At 38.3% G+C, this 18155-nt stretch overlaps 1 protein-coding gene across 1 annotated transcript in view; it reads right to left on the bottom strand.

The window, feature by feature from the left end:
• LOC128496491 (ubiquitin-conjugating enzyme E2 E2) overlaps window positions 1-17589 on the bottom strand; it is a 107788-nt gene extending 90199 nt beyond the window's left edge. The window contains exons 1-2 of the mRNA XM_053466143.1: window positions 17202-17589; window positions 2371-2555 (exon numbers count right to left, since the gene is read on the bottom strand). Of these exons, the coding sequence (XP_053322118.1) occupies window positions 2371-2546 (176 nt within the window). The 5' untranslated portion in view covers window positions 2547-2555; window positions 17202-17589. The remainder of the gene's footprint in view (window positions 1-2370; window positions 2556-17201) is intronic.
• Window positions 17590-18155: the final 566 nt, after the last annotated feature.

Here is an 18155-nt window from a genome sequence, read left to right as displayed (position 1 = left end):
GACTGCTTTCACCACTGCCTTACAATATGACCTGGATACTTATTTAACCTCTATATATAATTAAAAAAAAAAAGAAAACAACTTTCTATAAGCAGTTGTATAAAATGTTTGTTCCTTTAAGGTATTTCACAGAGATCAGGAAAGAAACGTGCACTAAATACGTATACTTTTTCGTCAATTCGAAATACATCGCTCCCTATTTCTGCTGAGAAAATAGGTATTAATATAAAAAGTGGTGTGCCTGTTGAAAAATACAAGGTAATTGCCTATAAATATTTAATCCCATTTGAAAAACGGATCTCGGTGGGAAAAAGATAGAAGAAGACGGTGAGAAAACGAATAAATCATTATTATAAATCTTACAGATTAAGATCAGTAGTGAAAGGACCAAATAAGATCCCATTATACTCCCATCAAGGAAAGCATGGTGCAGCTGCCAAATTCATTTACTAAAGTTTTCCAAATGGATCAAACTAATAGAAATTTTTTTTTATTATTTACTTTAGAAACATTGTTATGATTTTCATGTGACTTAATGCAGATTTTTTACCTCTGTTATAAGTCAGATTGGACCTATTTTCCCAATGACTGTGAAACATTCCAGAGAGAACCATTCTTCCTCATTAGAGGGAGAAAAAAAAAGGCTTCACAGAAGCAATAAAGTCGTATTCAGTTTCAAAATGAAAGATCTGTTCAAGGAAACGACCAATTGCTGTCTTATAATTTCAAATTACCAGTTCAACCTAAATGTAGGTTTTCTATAATTGAACACAGAACATTGGTTTGTAGCGCATCCCGACAAGCAATGCATAATATATTCCTGAGATACATGTAGACTTCAGGTTTAAATGCCATAATTAACAAATCCAAAAGGGAGTTGCGAGTCACAAACAGCTGCATGGATCCTATCGCTTATAGTGCGACAACAAGACTGCCAGCAGGAAACGGAAGCACAGAAATGGTTTTATCTGCTAAATTACAGCAGCAAGAACAGAAAAGGTAAGTGAGCAGCATACATTATTCAATGGGGCAATTGAAATATACCCTCTATAATACCAAGTTTACAGAAAAAGTTATCAACTGGTCCTTTCAACAATGTTTTCCGTTCTTGCCTCTCCACCATTGGAACGCTGAAATTTTAATTGTAGCGCATAGAGAAAAAAACAAAAAAAACAACAGATCTAGCAAGTCGAAAAATGATAAAAGAATAAAGCGTACCTATTTTACCTATTAAAATGGTATGTCAAATGCAATGGGACGTCAGGACAATCCTCGCTCACTGTAGATATTGGGAATAGTCGAGAAGAAGATTTTTTTTTTTAATGAAGAGTACTTTTTTATGTTTCATTGCCTTAATTGTTTCCTCATAAAACAAGTGCTGATACTAGACGCTACTAGTGCTCCGATGATTTAGGCAGTCACCCAGTCATATTAACCCCTTAAGGACAATGGCCGGTCCCAAAACCCATTGAAAACAATGCATTTTGAGCCCGTACATGTACGGGCTTTGTCATTAAGGGGTTAAATGTAAAATAAATCCGAACAGGTTTCTTGATCATGTTTTCAGATAAAAGATCAGCCTCTAAACAAGTCGGTCCTCTGGAAAAAGTATTCCCTGGAGCCTAGCTAAACTACTTAACATTCGGATTAACCTACAGACACCCTAAATACATAATTACTGGATAAAATAGACACGTAAAGATCACTCGAGGTGTTATCACTGCTATTTCAGTATTAGCAAAAACAAAAACCTTGCTGTGAGATGTTTTCAAAAATGTTGTCATATCAATCACTAAATGAGACATATAAGAGCATTCAGTAGGGTTACTGCCCTGTGGGTTCACACATGTTCTTACTAAACTTTATAAAGCCGAGTCTGGTGTCAAAACGCAGAAAAAATATAACCTTTGATTCTGTCTCACACCTTACAAAGGATTACATTCAATAGACAATTAAACAAGTGGTTTAAGGCTTAAATCATGGAATTAAAATATAAAAAGTGATCAACTCATTCACTAGATCAAACAGATGCTAACCATGCTTAAATGTGGATGAATTAAGAAATAAAAATCATATTTACAGGACTTGTGATAAAGGTCTAAGACTATATCCTGAACATTAGTTCAGGTGAGGCAGCATCTTTCAAGTCCAGTACACTAATGTGCATAAAAAAAAAGCTACATTAAAAAGGTACTTATTTAACATCCTGAAAACTAAGCTGACCCCATTACAAGTTACAAATGCTTTACCAGAATCCCAGGCACCATGTAGGGTACTCCACAAACAAGAGATCGCAAAAATGAGAAGATGGTGCTCAACCACAGAATTTGTATCCCCAAGCAAGATGTGTCTATTTCAGATAAAACCTACCTTTTGGCACTAGTGGACAGTTTGGCAGCAGTTTTGCTGGAAATCTTTCCCTCTTTCTTCTTAGGTTGAACTTTTTCTCGATCTTGTTCATTGTTAATCCCATCGCGCTGGTCTCCATCTGAGCTGCCTCCACTTGTACTTGGGCTGTCATCTACTCTTTGACCTTCAGCCGACATGTTCAGGCTCTATTAAATAAAACAGTTACACTTAGCAAGTAATGAGCCTATTTATTGTGAATGCTTAATAATCCCTGTATATAGTAATAAACGTAGTGAAACCAACTAGAGGAAACATGTAAATCTGTATCTCATTATGTGGCTAATAATACCTCTGCAAGGGCATATCATGACAGGTACTGGCCAATTGAGTTACATTCCAGGTACTTATCTTATTCAGGTCATTTGCACATGATGTGTATTGTTAATCCATTTGTCCAGAACGGACTTACTATTAGAAGGAACATTACTAAAAACCAGAGGGTGATTAAGTAATGAAAATTATGACTTAATATTACCCAATATAGTACGGCCCAAAAGGGCAAACTTTCAGAATGTGATTCAAGTACAAAGTAAAAGCTGTGACAAGCATATTAATTAAATTCAACAAATTCGCACATTGTACAACATAATAAAGAGTGTTTCGGCATATAAATAAATAAGCAGCTAAAATGACTATGTTTTCCCATAGACACAATATATTGTTTGGTAAAGAATAGCCAAGTACTCACAAAAGTACTTTAAAATACATTATTCTTTGGCGAGGCTGTCTGGGACATTAAATTGTCCCTTTCAAACAGACACAAATATAACCTAAATGATTTCTTAAGTATAGGGATGTCCAGTGGAAACATTTCCGGTTAACCGTAAAATAAGGGATTTAGGAAATGTGATTGATGAGTTTAATTACACTGTCTATTTGAACAGTCAACTATATACTGGAATTCTCTACTGTAAAAAATGGCCAAAATGCTATATTAATCCCTAAATGATTGCATCTTCAGAATAAGCAGTAAATTGTATGTGATAATTATATTTTGAAAGCTGATCCTTTCAGTGCCAGAGATGTGATCTGTTTGCTTTTGCGTTGTAAAGCCTCGCAGACACATTTTGCACTGAGTGGGTTAAAACAAAAAATGGTTCCAGATGTTCCCCCTAATTGTTCTAGAGTCATGAGAATTTCACTGCAGTCTTGGGAAGCTGTTTCCCAGTCGATGTGGTGTTGTGTTAAAGCATAGGGTCTCTTTTACCACGGGGGAGCTGGCTAGATCCACAGATTGGGATCATCTAAGGGTGGTTCAAGTAGTTAGCACCTTGTCGTTTATGTAAAATAGGTATACGTAACACATACGTCAGGTGAAATAAAAGAGAAAATTAAGAAGTTCTATATTTGCTACTATAGCAACGGTCCTAATAAAGCTTTGTACTTAAATCAGAAGATTTAAATATGGTGGGACAATTAGTGAGGAGTTGTCTACTTTACGAGTCCTGCACATTAATTATAGTACCTTCTAGACAGAGTAGTAGCGAGAGGTTTGGAATGTTCCTACATTGGCATGATCAAATATTACAATAATCACAGGATTTCAATCAATCACTGTTCAATGTGCATGGCCTTTATCATAGCAAAGTCACATACATATTTGAGGATTTGTATGCTGGCTTGGCCGACAGGTCAAGGAGACGGCAGCCTCTCTGTCGCAAGGCTGGGTACAGATCGCCCTCCTTGGTGATCAAGCTCAATTGCTGCTTTCAAGGGAGATCTCCACCTCAACAGGTCCATGTACACCATGGCGGGTTGTGCAGCGACAGCACATATGCCACAGCATGTAGTACATAGAACTATAAGTCCATCTAAGCACAGTGCCAAGATATTACATAATATATTGACAATAAGTAGAATGGAAGGCAATCACAAAGAGTGCCAAGGCCAGCACCCAAGATAAATACACCTCCGCCTTTAGGTTGAGTAACTCTGTTCCCCTCCTCCCACTACAAAATACTCTAGACAGAGGAAATTCTTACTACAGTACTCTTTTTTGCATTATTCAGCTCAAGAGTACCTGTATGTCCAGTAGACCCAGAGATGAAGCTTGTTACTCTCTGAAAGCTTGAAAAGAGAAGAAATCTCATCCTGAGACAAAACAGATCTGCTTTGAAAAATAAGTGTTTATATGACACAGCCAAATGCATCATATATTTATGTACAATCCAAAAACATTTTTTTTCTGTGATGTTTTCCTTGTGGTTTTTGATCCCTTCGTGGGATCTGAAATACAACAGATATTCAAGTACCCCAGGGCTGGGCAATTGGTGGTTGCTCGGTTCTCAGACATACATACATTGCTCTACACTGATTCTGTATACCTTTAAGTGCCCAGCTTACAGCAGGGTCATCCTTATTATCATAGCATATGCTTTTCTATTTGGAGGAGAAAGACACGAGTAGCACTTGCTGTGGAGAGGGAGAGAGATGTCAAAGGACCAAGGAGACAAGGGGCAGCCAGATGTGCAGGAAGTAGAGTTATCACGGCTACCGCGTTCTCTATGTTCAGGATTGCCAATGCGCATTTAGTAATTCAAGGTTTTTCATTTGAGATATATATATATATATATATATATATATATATATATATATATATATATAACTTTACAGTCTGGTTTACGTTCTGCTTTGTATGTATATAAGCTAGGCTTGTATCTCAGTGTAGGTTGCAATGAAATCTCAATGTAATTATTCCTTGTAAAACACTAAATAAATAACCTACGTAAGTCCTGACTTCCATAAAACTTTAATATGTCTCTTACACCCTGCAACATTTTATAATCAGCCTAAAAAGAACATCAAACATCGTCCCAGATTTAGTACATAAAAGGAAGTCTCCAATACAAAGTAATGTTTGTTTTTATTCAGTTCTGATCTCATGATACAATTAATAATACATATTTTCCTGCGGTTACATTATAAGACATACCTTTCTAGACACCATGCTCTGTTCTCAGTGCCTAAAATCATCCATATTTATTTGTCAGCAGTACTAAAGCCAGATATACAAGTGCGTTCAAGGGATACTCTTAATCATGCATATGATAGCTGTGTGGTCCTTTTACATTTTTGTGGTTAATGGACTAGAAAAGATGGACAACCCAGACATAAATAAGTCTTTATTAATACATTAAAGGAAATGTATAGATCCAGCATACACTAAGCAACTCACTATACATACTTTAAAAAAATAATAATAATAATAATAATACCAATAACAACAACTATTACAAAATTATTTTTTTTAAAAAATTAAAACCCATGGAAAATCCCATTCTTTCATTTTCTCAAGACATTCTTTTTCCCAGGCATTATTGAATCATATTACTGTATGTCCCTGCCACTGAATGAGCTCCATATAACAAAAAAATAACATGCAGTACAGGCATAATAGGAAAGTCGTGTAAGATTTACTTTACGATACATTGATTCAATTCTTACATGATTAAAGTAAGATTTGATCTTGTTTACAATTTTTGCAGGGAAGAGTCATCGTTCACTTTTATACACTAAATGCACCAATGTATTAATGTTTACAGATAGAAATAGGCAAGAAACACTGTATGTTCTATACAAGCCCTGCTATGGTTATACCATGGGTGCAGCCACCTTAACTTCATGATCTCCAGATCTGCATGATTATTCCTCCTAAGTTATCTCTTCCCTATTTTTTTTTTAAGCTGCTCACTATGAATGGTCGGTTCAGGCAGGCTTTGTAAAGGTTGGGTGATGTAAACTTTAATAAATATCTCCAAAACTTCTGGCCAGGTTTTTGGTGAAGAGTCAGTGGAGAATCAGGTTGAAGGTTTCTAATGATACGGGGACCTTATTATTTTCCATATGTCTTATTACAGGAGGTTGTTTGTGTTGGAAGTGTTGGGTCTGGTTTTGATGGCATAGAGGACTTTTCAGCACACAGCTGGGGGTATTTTCAGCTATGTGGCTGGAGATGGTTCATGTATTAAGCCATGATTACATCGCTGTTGGCAGCCCATGGTGTGGTTAATACCTCCCAAGCTGTTTTTCATTGCTATTGTACCTATTGTATCTTAAGATGTGACATTTTGGACCCAATAAAAAAAAATATCCCCAAAACAATGACATTAACTGTGACAATATGAATAAATAACATTTTTTCCATATGCAAATCTGTTCCTCAGCATAAAGTTATTAAAAATAAATGACAAGTAAAATCACTATTTTATTACTGTATGAACCTAAACACTAGATCTGTTATTTCCAAGGTAACTTTCTCCAACTATACAGCGCCCTCATTGCCTCTGTGCTTTCAAGTGTCATCTTATTCACGCACCTCCTGCTGTATGATTAATATCCTTGCATATAGCTGTGTAATTAAAGCAGAAGGTCGGCTTAAAAGGTTGCCATTTTAATAGAATACCAATATTACATCTCTAATAATGAAAATGCCAAATGTTGGAATATCAAAATTGTTAGATCACTGAAGTATTATGACATTCATCTGAACTCAATGGAAGCTAAAGTTAAATGCGCTACGCAAACAATGAAATCATTTTGTCAGTTTAAACACAACATATTTATGGTAAAAATAAAAAAGTAAAGTAACATTTGTATTAAGCGGGAGGAAAGTTCTATTATTCCCATTGAAACCAATGGATGACACAATAAAAAGGGACATTCTATTGGTTGGTACAATCAGAAGACCACTTTTCAAACTTTGCAAAAGAATCACTTTTTATACAAAGTGCCAGGAATCTGAAATCGATTTTGGGGTTTATATATATTATGAAGGGCCAACCCAAGTGAGCATCTGCTGCAGACAGAGCCAGCCCTGTATAATGTCCCCAGACACATTAAAATATTCAGTATGAGGTCCCAGCTCAGTCCTTTCTGGGGAAACCTGCTGTGTTGGCCCTTCATGATGAATAGTGATGCAAGTGATAAAAACCACAACTCTCCTGCCGACTCTGCCTTTAGTGAAAAGACCCCTCTGTCAATTAGAGGCCAACTCATCTCTTATTTTATCTTCCTTTTAGTCATCCAACAGTATTCATCTATTTTCCTTGGGTCTGCATAAGCAATTATGCATATCGATAAATAACTTCGGTACCAATTTTATTAATAAATAATATTTTCCAGTTATCTATCCTTACCAGATACGTGTGTACATTGTGGTTGACTTGTGTTTCTACTTTGCATATCTATAGGATCCTAAGCCAGGGACCACAAAGCCCAGAAGACCGTAAACTAAGAAATGGTTTCCTAGTCCCTGTTCTCAATTTTTTTTAGCAAAAGGCCAGTCTTGCGTATCAAAACGGCTGGATTTCTAGACACCAGTTTTCTGGTGTTTCCTATTCTCACAAACAGCCAATAATAAAGGACAAAACAAGTGGCGATATAAGTCTTCCAATGTATAAATACAAAAAAAAAAAAAAAAAAAAAACACATATAGTGTAGTACTGTTAGAGAATCTCTTTGATGTTGCATTGTATGTGGTATAGACACTTCAGATCTATATTGTAGGGCTTTGTTCCAAAGTTGTAGGACGACTGGCCGACTCAAAACAAAACAAACATATCCATCAATGCATGAAAAGTAATATTGAATTTAACCCCTTAATGACAAAGCCCGTACATGTACGGGCTCAAAATGCATTGTTTTCAATGGGTTTAGGGACCGCCCATGGTCCTTAAGGGGTTAATAAACCAGTGTCAGGGACCAAGCACAGGGACTTATATATATATATATACACACACACACACACACACACACACACACACACACACACACACACACACACCGGTATATATAAAAATGCAAGCAGAGGTAAGTGTTCCCACATAAGAGGATATTATAACACTCATGCTAACATAACCCCAGCTGTAAAAATGGTGGCCGCCAATATCTCTTCTCTCAGGATAGGCATCTTGCTTTGCTGATGTTCAATAAATCACAGAAAGGGACTGCTTGTCTCTGGTAACTGTGATCTACTATAGGTTTTTATTTTTTCAAAGGATAATAAAACAAATGTTCCTAACAATCATAATTCAAAGGTGATTTTAGCATCCAGTTCATCAAATCAATTGCACAAACAGTAACTCATGGCAGGGAAATCCAGCTTGACTGAATGCGGTACTCTGAAATCTCGGTCTCTGCCACACCTGTTACTTTCCCGGTGCCAAAACAGGGGAATAAAACGCGAAAACCAAGAGAGAATTAATTTTAAAAAGTCAGAAACTGGTTTTACTACAGCTCTCTAAGCCACAGTAAGTTAAGAAACCATAATGCAGCGGGTGGGTTAGGAATCAAAAGGGGATAATAAGTGTAAGAAAAAATGGAAACAGAAATTAAGTAAAAAGCCACGGTGCATGGTTTATGTTCTATGAGGTTTGCCCTGAAGCCAGAGCATTGAGGAGCATGCTGGAGACCTGTTCTCTATAACCAAGAAAATTTAACGACGGTTTTTCTACAACATCAGCACTTCATTTGGGGGACGACGCAGCGATCTTATTACAAAGAGGCTCTGTGAGGCTCACACATTACCTTTCTTTTGTGTTCTTGTAATAAAAAGGCAGAGGTTGCTGGAAGTGTATTTTGCTTGGTGATGATGTTATTGTGATGATGTTATTGTTAAATGCTGATGTCCCCTACCTACCAGCTTGGAGAACAGCCTACTGTGACATAATGCTGCCGTAACGTCCACTAACCATACGAAATCTAGCAACAGAGAGATACTGCTTTTTATATATATATATATATATATATATATATATACACACACACACACACACACACATTTATAATGTTTGTGCAACTAAATGACTTAACATTACTAATCTATTTTAAAAGTTTTTGACATTTATCAACAGACCATTACAATTCTATACGTGTTTGGTTTTTTTTGTTTTTTTTACAATCCCCATATAACACATTGTTGTATCCCAGCATGCATCTAGTCTCCCTTCCTGATTGGCTAACAACACAAAAAAACTAAAAGTCTTCACAATAGAAAGAGTGGCTATAACTGCATTTTCCCATTAGTTGTCAAAAACATATTGTGACATATTTTTGAGAAATTTACAACGTCATGTTAAAATCCAAAAAAGACATCATCTTTAGTATTACATATCCCAAACGAGACATTTATCATTTATTAACAACCCCCAATTAAAGGGAAAATGGGGGATTCGGGTCTTGACCCAGGGAGTTCCCAGGTTCGGTCATCATCATTATTTTATTATTTATTGATTTATATAGCGCCATCTTATTCTGCAGCGTTGTACTATGGGTGAACAGTAAAGTAGTACATGATATAACTCACAGAAACAAAAAGTGAGAAGAGCATTAAATACTCGTCCTAAAACCCTACATCATATACACTGTATAATGTGGGAAATATATTTAAACCATCTTTTTTTATTTTTTTTTTAAACAGGGTCTGGTAGTGCTCGGCCACTGGATTTAACCTCTTGATAATGGGAAGTACTTGAAAGCGTTTTTTCTCCAATGGAGAAATGCCCGAAGGACTTAGGAAGACAATTCTTCTACTCAAGGCCTGTCAAAACAGTCACCGTTCACAGATCAAAAGAGAGTCAGCCATTTCCACAGACCTCTTGTGTATAAATCAGAGGGACACAGATGGAACAAGGCATAAAAATGTAGGGTTTATTGCTTTATCAGCAGTTCCAGGTGGACAAGGAGAGTCTACATTTACTGAGTAATGTCTAGCAAAAAAAAATGAGGTGAACTTGGCCATAAATACCGAATTCTCAAGAGATGTTATTAGAAAGGTCCACATGTGCCCTTTAAAAATATATAAATAATGATGTAAAATATACGTTATAATACTAGAGGTATTTAAACACCAGTAGTGTGCGGTAAATGCCGGTCTGGGAGTACATATCCAATCCTCTTGGATCACTGCCACTATCCACATCTTTGTCAGATAACATTTCATACGGATATTTTAGAGAATTAACTATGCGTATGTCTGTTAAAACAAGGACATCGCTGCTTGGGGTAGGTGACCAACAATCCGAAACAAATTCTTAGCTCATCAGGCAGTAAATGACCTCTGTGAATAGAGGTACGTCATTGCTAGCCTCTTAAAGAAATGACACACGGAAAGTAAGCTATGAATTGGCACCGATGACATTCTATATGTGGAAAACAGACAAATATATGAAAAAAAATACCCTACAAGAATACGGAGTTAATCAGATGGATTATTACATTTCAATATCCATTAAAAAAAGGTATAATTCTTTATTACAAATATTTCATTTACGTTATGGATCCAAACTGTATTTGCAAAATACAGCACAGAACAACAATGGAAAGATTTCTTCCATTGTTCAGGAACAATTCTGTCTTTAATAATTGTTTTGAAATCTGCTGGCTTTCCTGAGTAGCACTGGAAAAAGTTTCATCACAGATCATTTAAATTAAATTAAAAAAAAAAAAACAAAAAAAAAAAACACAAGGTTGGAGTTGCTAAAGCCTTCAATTAACCAGAAGGAAGCAGCAACTGTTTGTGACGGGTCGATAGTTAACTGGAGCTTCGGAATATGTTGGTGCTCTATAAAAGGTAGTTTATTGTAATAATGAAGTATAAGTAAAAGCTAAAATGTTGGGGGATGATCCATGGAAGCTTGAGCCCAACATCCAGCTTGCCAGGAAAAGAGTGGACTGGCTGGAGCAAAGGTTGGAGGTATAGTCTTGTAGACTCTTCTCCAAGCCACCTCGGATTGCTGCCTCATCCAACTCTTTTTGATACCAAGTGCTTGCATGGTCACAAATGTAAAACAGAGATTGGGGTACACGGTCCCCAGACTCAATGCCTACATTATGAATATATAATGGGAGGGAGGTGAAAATGTGTCACCTGTAATTTTGCTACATGACTGGCAAGAAACATCCTATCAAATGGTAACTATTCTAACACATAGAAATAAAGGTGAGGCTGTAATCCTCATATTTACCTTGGACACTGCTAGGCCTAAAGCTTAAGCACAGCCTTCGTTTCATAAGTGGTCTCCCTTGTACCCGGCCCAATATGCAGCGACATCTGCCCTCCTAGGTCTAGTTGGCCTAGGCCAGAATACATTGCTGATCAGAGGTGGAATATCAAACCCCAAACTGTCTGTCTGCCCTAAAATCTTACAGTTTATGTTGATACCACTTAGTTAATGGTATCTGCCCCAAACGGTCTGATTATGCTTGTCAACAGAGTTGGACAACACAGATATACACTAATGAGCAATAACGAGCAGGGGCTCCAACACTATTTTACTTTTAAAGCATATTACATTACATATACAATATATTTATTACAACAAATACTGTGAAATATAACATTGTGCTTCAGCAGAACCATCACTCACTGAACCTCATCTCTGTCTTCTTGACCTGATTTAATGTTGTTCAGATTTATATTTTGCAACTCTAATATACCATCAAAGGTATAGACGAGCATTTGATGCAAAATGTTCCTTCATTCCCCACAACCCCCAACAAAGAGCCAAAGCAGGCACAATTAACACGCTTCCTGGATTTCACCGGCAACGTTTTAGTAGACTAAGCACATAGTGCTGGAAATTCTTTCAAAAGCATGATAAAACAGTTCCTCTGTAAAGCTACAACCACAATTGGAATATAGAGAGTTAGAGCTCAGGAACAGCAACAGGTCCCTTTCAAATGCATCCTAAAATCTTACACATAAAATCAAACATAAGACCCAAAGAGGTCCTCCTCCCTCCAGACACCACTCACACCTACTCTCCGAATTCGCATTGTCTGTCACCGCAGCACAGGAAGGATTGTTGGTTGAGTCATTTCTATGACCCATTGAGAACAGGCCAACCTATTTCATTTTCCCAACATTGGTTGCCAATTCCTTTGGATCTTGTTGTTTCTCACAACTGCACAGTTGAGTTACTCATTGTGACAGGCTGAGGAGAATGAGATCATGCCTGCTGCCCCTGTGCTAATCCTTTCCACCACTACGCAGGCACGCTTAAAGCTACACTCCGAGTGATAATAACCAAAGCGTAGGACAGAGCTGCACGGTATATTATCACGGCTAATAATACACTTCTGTTTGCTTATTGATTTCTGCAATATTCACACGGATTCGTATTAATGGAATCAGAGCATAATTGAGGATGACGATATATGTGGATAAATCTTGAAAAGGGAAAATAATGCTTTTACAAAACAAGCTGCATGCTTTTCGTCTGCCAGGGATTCTAGATCACAAAGTCAAGTGTGAAATTGTACTTAAACATGGTTTCTTTTAAGATACAAATAACTGTTACCCGGCATAAACACTGGCTTATCTTAACCATGAAATTAGTGAGCCGGAGATCACAAATCCCAGTAATAAGTATAGCCCCAGCTACAAAGTGTTAATGCTGGAACCCTCGCTCCCATCATTTTATTTCAAGAGCCATTCAAGAGTTTCAAATAACTTTTTTTCCCCTTTGAAAATAAAAGTAGTATTTTAGATTGAACATAGCATCCGGTATAATAGGCATCTAAAAATTCACAGGACCATTCGCCTGAAAACTTCACAGTCATCAATTTTTCAAATGCTTATTTTTTTTTGTTTTTAAAGGGAAACTGTTGGAAAAAATAGAATTAACAGAGTTGGTGGACTGCAACTGAAATTAATATTTCATAGGTAGCAGAAATAGTTGCTCTAACTGGGAAACTATAAGGTGGGATTTTAATACTTATAATTTATGCTTTCTACTAGACACCATTAAACAAGATTGAACCGCAAAGTGCCGGATTTGGGAAAATGGCAACTATACGGGTTATTTTCCGACAGTCGGAGATCAATAGAATAAGACATTCTATTAACAAGCATCATATCACTGACATCTATTGATTTGCACTACAGTGAACACTACAGTCAGAACACAAAATACATATAATAGGTATCTGGAAATGGTCTTCAAAGGAGAAATCATCTTGCCAGTTGCAAGGGACTCCTGGAGACTTCACATTCGTCAGTTTTTCAAATAGCTTTTGTATTTAAAGGGACACTGTTAGAAAAATGGGGTCGTGCTTAAAGAAGTTATACCTACAATTTTGTTGTTAACGATTACTGTGTGTGAATGAATTACAAGGTTCATTTTAGAATGTAAGCTCACGAGGCCCTCATACAACCACCATTATTGCTTGGTACTTTGTATTAAAGAGCTAGACTGCAAGATCACGGGCAACGCTATCATCACGTGTTGATCGGTATAGGCGCTGTATTGGTGGAACTGCAACTTAAATTTGGATCAAACCTTATGTACTCATTTATGTCACGTTCAGCAAAAGGGGAGAAGAAGCCTGATACGGGTGAAACGATGGATCTCGGAAAGGCGAGGTTTCAATACATATATTTTAGGTTTCCAGTAGACACCATTACATAGGATTAAACTGTAAAACGTCAGATTTGGGGAAATGGCAGCTATACAGGTTATTTTCCGACAGTCAGAGATCGATAGAATAAGACATTCTATTACCAAGCATCATATCACTGACATTTATTGATTTGCACTACAGTGAAGTGAATATACAGCGATATAATGAAAAGACCTTGATTCCGTGAATACATAAAGCACAGGATTGTCTTCGCAACATAAGGCTGCATTTAAACGTACATTTTCGGTGATTAGCGTAAGATTGTTTGTAAACCACGGACTCTCTGTGCATTAATGTAATCCTATGGATTAGGAAATTACATTAAACTTGCCCAGAAAGCTACTTAATATGATATACTAGTTATTTGCTTAAAGGGACCCTGTCTTTTCAAATTTACAGAGTATCCAGCAAAAAAAAAAAATCAATATATACATTATGCTGGCCAAACACATAGAAGAAATATAGATCTTTAGATAAAAATATCTCAACTGGTATAAAAGAGAGGCTCCTACACATGCGCGTACTGGCATGCGGTGTGTTACCCACTGATGCCTTATAGACGGGTTGCAAGGTGTACGTCACCTGTAACGAATGCCTGTATGTGCTTATAACAGGTAAAGACGATTTTTATACATTTATATTATAAATATATATCAGTCACCAATTAATTAGTTCACATAAAGCATCAATTTATCACCATTAGAGAACAGGGAAATTATTCTTTACACTGGAATATATATAGTAAGTAATATTATTGAAAAACTCAAATAATAAAGCTTATGTCTCTGGCAGATGAATAGAAGAATGTTCTCCTTTCTTCTACTATGCATAGTACAGCATTACATGCAGACATACACATAGAGCCCTAGCGAGAGGGAAAAAACTGATCCATCCAATGCAATGTATTTTAGAGAAATAATTGTATATTAGTAATAGTGTAAATAAGGCCAAAATAGTTTTAAAAAAAATCTTACCTTGCTTCTAATATATATAACAAATATATTATATATAATATATACACACACACACACACAGGACATTGCAATATATTGCTAGTATTACACATATATTGCATGATTTGACTCGTTACAGCAGGGCGACTGAATGAAATGTCTACTTAAAACCAAACTGTATTGCCAATGGCAACATAATGCGCGTGTGACGTCATAATGAGACGGTTGCATCGTTTTCGTCTGTTGGTGGACAGCACACACAATAAAGACAACACTAAATGTACAATAGTAATTGTGACTTATATCCAGAAACTCGGCACCATCGGTAGCATTCATCCAATGAAGAATAACTACTGTCTAGCTAGCCCAAGATGCTAGAAGCCAAGCGCACCACTAGCCACCTAACAAAGGCTCCTTAGGAGATAAGGAACCTGTATAAGTTAAAGTGATTTTGGCCTCAGAGATCCAGAAACTGAAGCACTTTCTGTTTTATTAAAGGAATCACCTTTAAGGCCCGGAACCAGTTCAAGAAGTAAACCGGAGACTTACAAACCTCCCTCAATAGATTGTAAGCTCCTTTGAGCCGGGCCCTGCTCACCTGTTATTGTTATGTTATATACTACTTGTTATGTCCTGTCTACCCATTGTACAGTGCTACGAAATATGACGGCGCTATATAAAACAATAAATATTAATCCCACCCAAGCTTTCTGATTTCCAGGAGTTCTGGATATACGATCTAGATATACTACACTAACTTCATATATCTTCAAATACCTAACAAGACAGCAACTTTAACCAATCAGTAGCGACATTCATTTGGGTCCCAACGTGGCACTAGTGTGAATAGAACATAAATATTAAATATTCTGGGCTTGCTATTTCATTGGATGATCCTGTAAATCTCTAGATCTATCCAGATCTACATTTTTCCATTAAGGATGGTGAGATGTATTACATCAACATCTCATAAGCGCATGGGATGAATGACTGCGTGATTGTGGCATTTAATATATGAATGAATTCACAATAAACACACTTATATCACGGTTTTCTGTATCGTTCTTGACACATGGAGTATATGAAATGATCCACTGCTCACTGTCCCATCTCTACATCTATGTGAATTTCAGGTCAAATGTGGCAAAAAAACAAAACATACATTCTTAAGATCATGACATCATTTTCACTTTACTTAATAGTTATTGTTGCACTTCATGCGCACGTAAAGGAATACAGGCTGCCCGTCACATTAAAAGGAAAAAGCTCCGCTTATTGAAAGACATTGTAAAGAAAATATATATTTCCCGACGAGATCACATATGGAAAATAAATATTGGGTAGCAGATCATAGTATATAGAAGTATCGCATCGGGGGGAATAAACCGCTATATTCACTGTCACTCCAACGGCTGCCAATATTAAAGGTAGGAATACTTAAAAGAATATTTTTTAAGTGTGAGCTTCTTGGTCCAGTACCTTCCTGCGTTACTATACGGTATATTGTAACAGCGGCTCATCTCTCTATATGTATCCATGCACCGTACTTAACTACGAATGGCTGAGTTCACAAGCATTATTATTTATTGATTTATACAGCGCCATCATATACTGCATCGCTGTACAACGTGTAAAGATAGAATGCATTTAACATTTCTTAATCACATTTATCCTGCTTTCCTCATCAAATGACCTCCTTCTCTTGTCTGTCCCCCCACCTACCCCATGCTCGCAGTTATCTCCCCCCCACCTACCCCATGTTCGCAGTTATCTGCCCCACTCCTCACAGATGGAGTCTCAGTGGCACTGCTCTTGCTGGATTATTTTACCCCCCACAGAATCACAATGCCAGATCCTTAATCACATCTGCCTCCTCCTGACTCACATCCCCCCTCCTCCGTGCATCAAACTGCCCCCCTCCTCGGCTAAATGCCCCCTCCTCCTCACATTCCTTGTCACCACTACACATCGCGTTTAACACTTTCAATGCCGGGGGGAGCAGCACGTTATGTGTTTGCAGTGCGAGGCCATGTTATTAACGATACTATTTAATAAGGAACTTTGTGGCGGAGACCCGGTAACGCTATTCCTATTCCCAGGGAGTATCATTTGCTGCCAGCAACACAACAGCCTGCATTTAAAGGTCATTATCGAAGCATGGCTCTCCCATCTATACATCCTGCCCCCCCCCCCCTAAAAACACGACCCAACAGCCCGAAAGATGGCCCTATAGAGAGCGTGTCCCGGGTGCCCAGTGGGGAACTGGGGGATCAATAACTCCCTCCAATTGTGTTCTTCTAGAATAGACCGGAGGCAGCACTTCCTAAACCCAGGGCTCGCCGAATTGTGGATCTGGGGGTCCGCGGGGATCCTAGCCCGTGGCGATGTGTCTGGATGAGCAGCTCGCACCCTTTCTATGCAGGGCAGTGAGATCATTACCTGCCCTCAGGTCTTGGTGCTGAAGTGTGTCTGGGCGCAGTCCCCTCACTCGTCTTCTCTTCTTCTTTCGCCTTTAACAGCCGCCCCCAGAGGGGGTCCTCCCGACTCCTCTCGGGGGTCCGGACACACATCCACCGACACTCCAGACCCCTCGGCACCTGCGCTTTTATCTGCTCCTGACCTAAAGGTGCGCGGACACGGACACGGCACCGACACACCAAATCTGTCCCCGCAGCGCTCCGCCAGGACCCAGCACACGGACACGAGCAGATGGGGCCGGCGTATGCACGGAATGTATACAACCACCCCGTCTATCCCTCACCGCGATCGGCTGCTGCACCCGATCGGCAGCTGCTAGTTCCTATCCCTCTGATGGACATGTGACGTCACCGGCCATGTGACTAGTGGTCACATGGTACAGAGAGCTGCAGGAAGCATGAGAGTTGGGGAATGAGATCTCACTGCTGCCTGACTTTTGCTTGTGAGTGGCCACAGCCTTCATACCTTATATAAGGGTTTGGGGATTTCACTTTATTCGCAGGGGATACGGGGCAGAGGTAAGGAGGTCCTGGGGTGGGGTAGAGCTTGATCAAAGAATTCATCTGATTTTTAATCATCTAGTACACACCATTTACATAAGGGATTGAGTTTTTGTTTCAACTGCTTCACTTTACCATTCATTATGAAGGGCCAACACTGACAGGTTCATCCAACAAGAATGTCTGAGCTGGCCCTTTATAATGCATAGTTTAATGGGTGAGCAAAACTTCGACAAAATCTCGCTGATTTAATCACACATTGTCATACCTGGGAACTCTGCAGGTTTGGCCCCGAGCTTCTCCAGTTCTCAGGCTCAACACCCGAATCCTCCAGGTCGGTGGAGCGGGGGTCTTGATGCGCTCCGCTCCCTGCCCATTTCCCCTTGAAATGGGGGTTTTTGTCGGCGGGAATGTC

The sequence above is a fragment of the Spea bombifrons genome, chromosome 5, assembly GCF_027358695.1.
Source record: "Spea bombifrons isolate aSpeBom1 chromosome 5, aSpeBom1.2.pri, whole genome shotgun sequence".
Classification (NCBI taxonomy): domain Eukaryota; kingdom Metazoa; phylum Chordata; class Amphibia; order Anura; family Pelobatidae; genus Spea; species Spea bombifrons.
The sequence above is the reverse complement of the archived record's forward strand: the minus strand, read 5'-3'. Positions and strand labels throughout refer to the sequence as shown.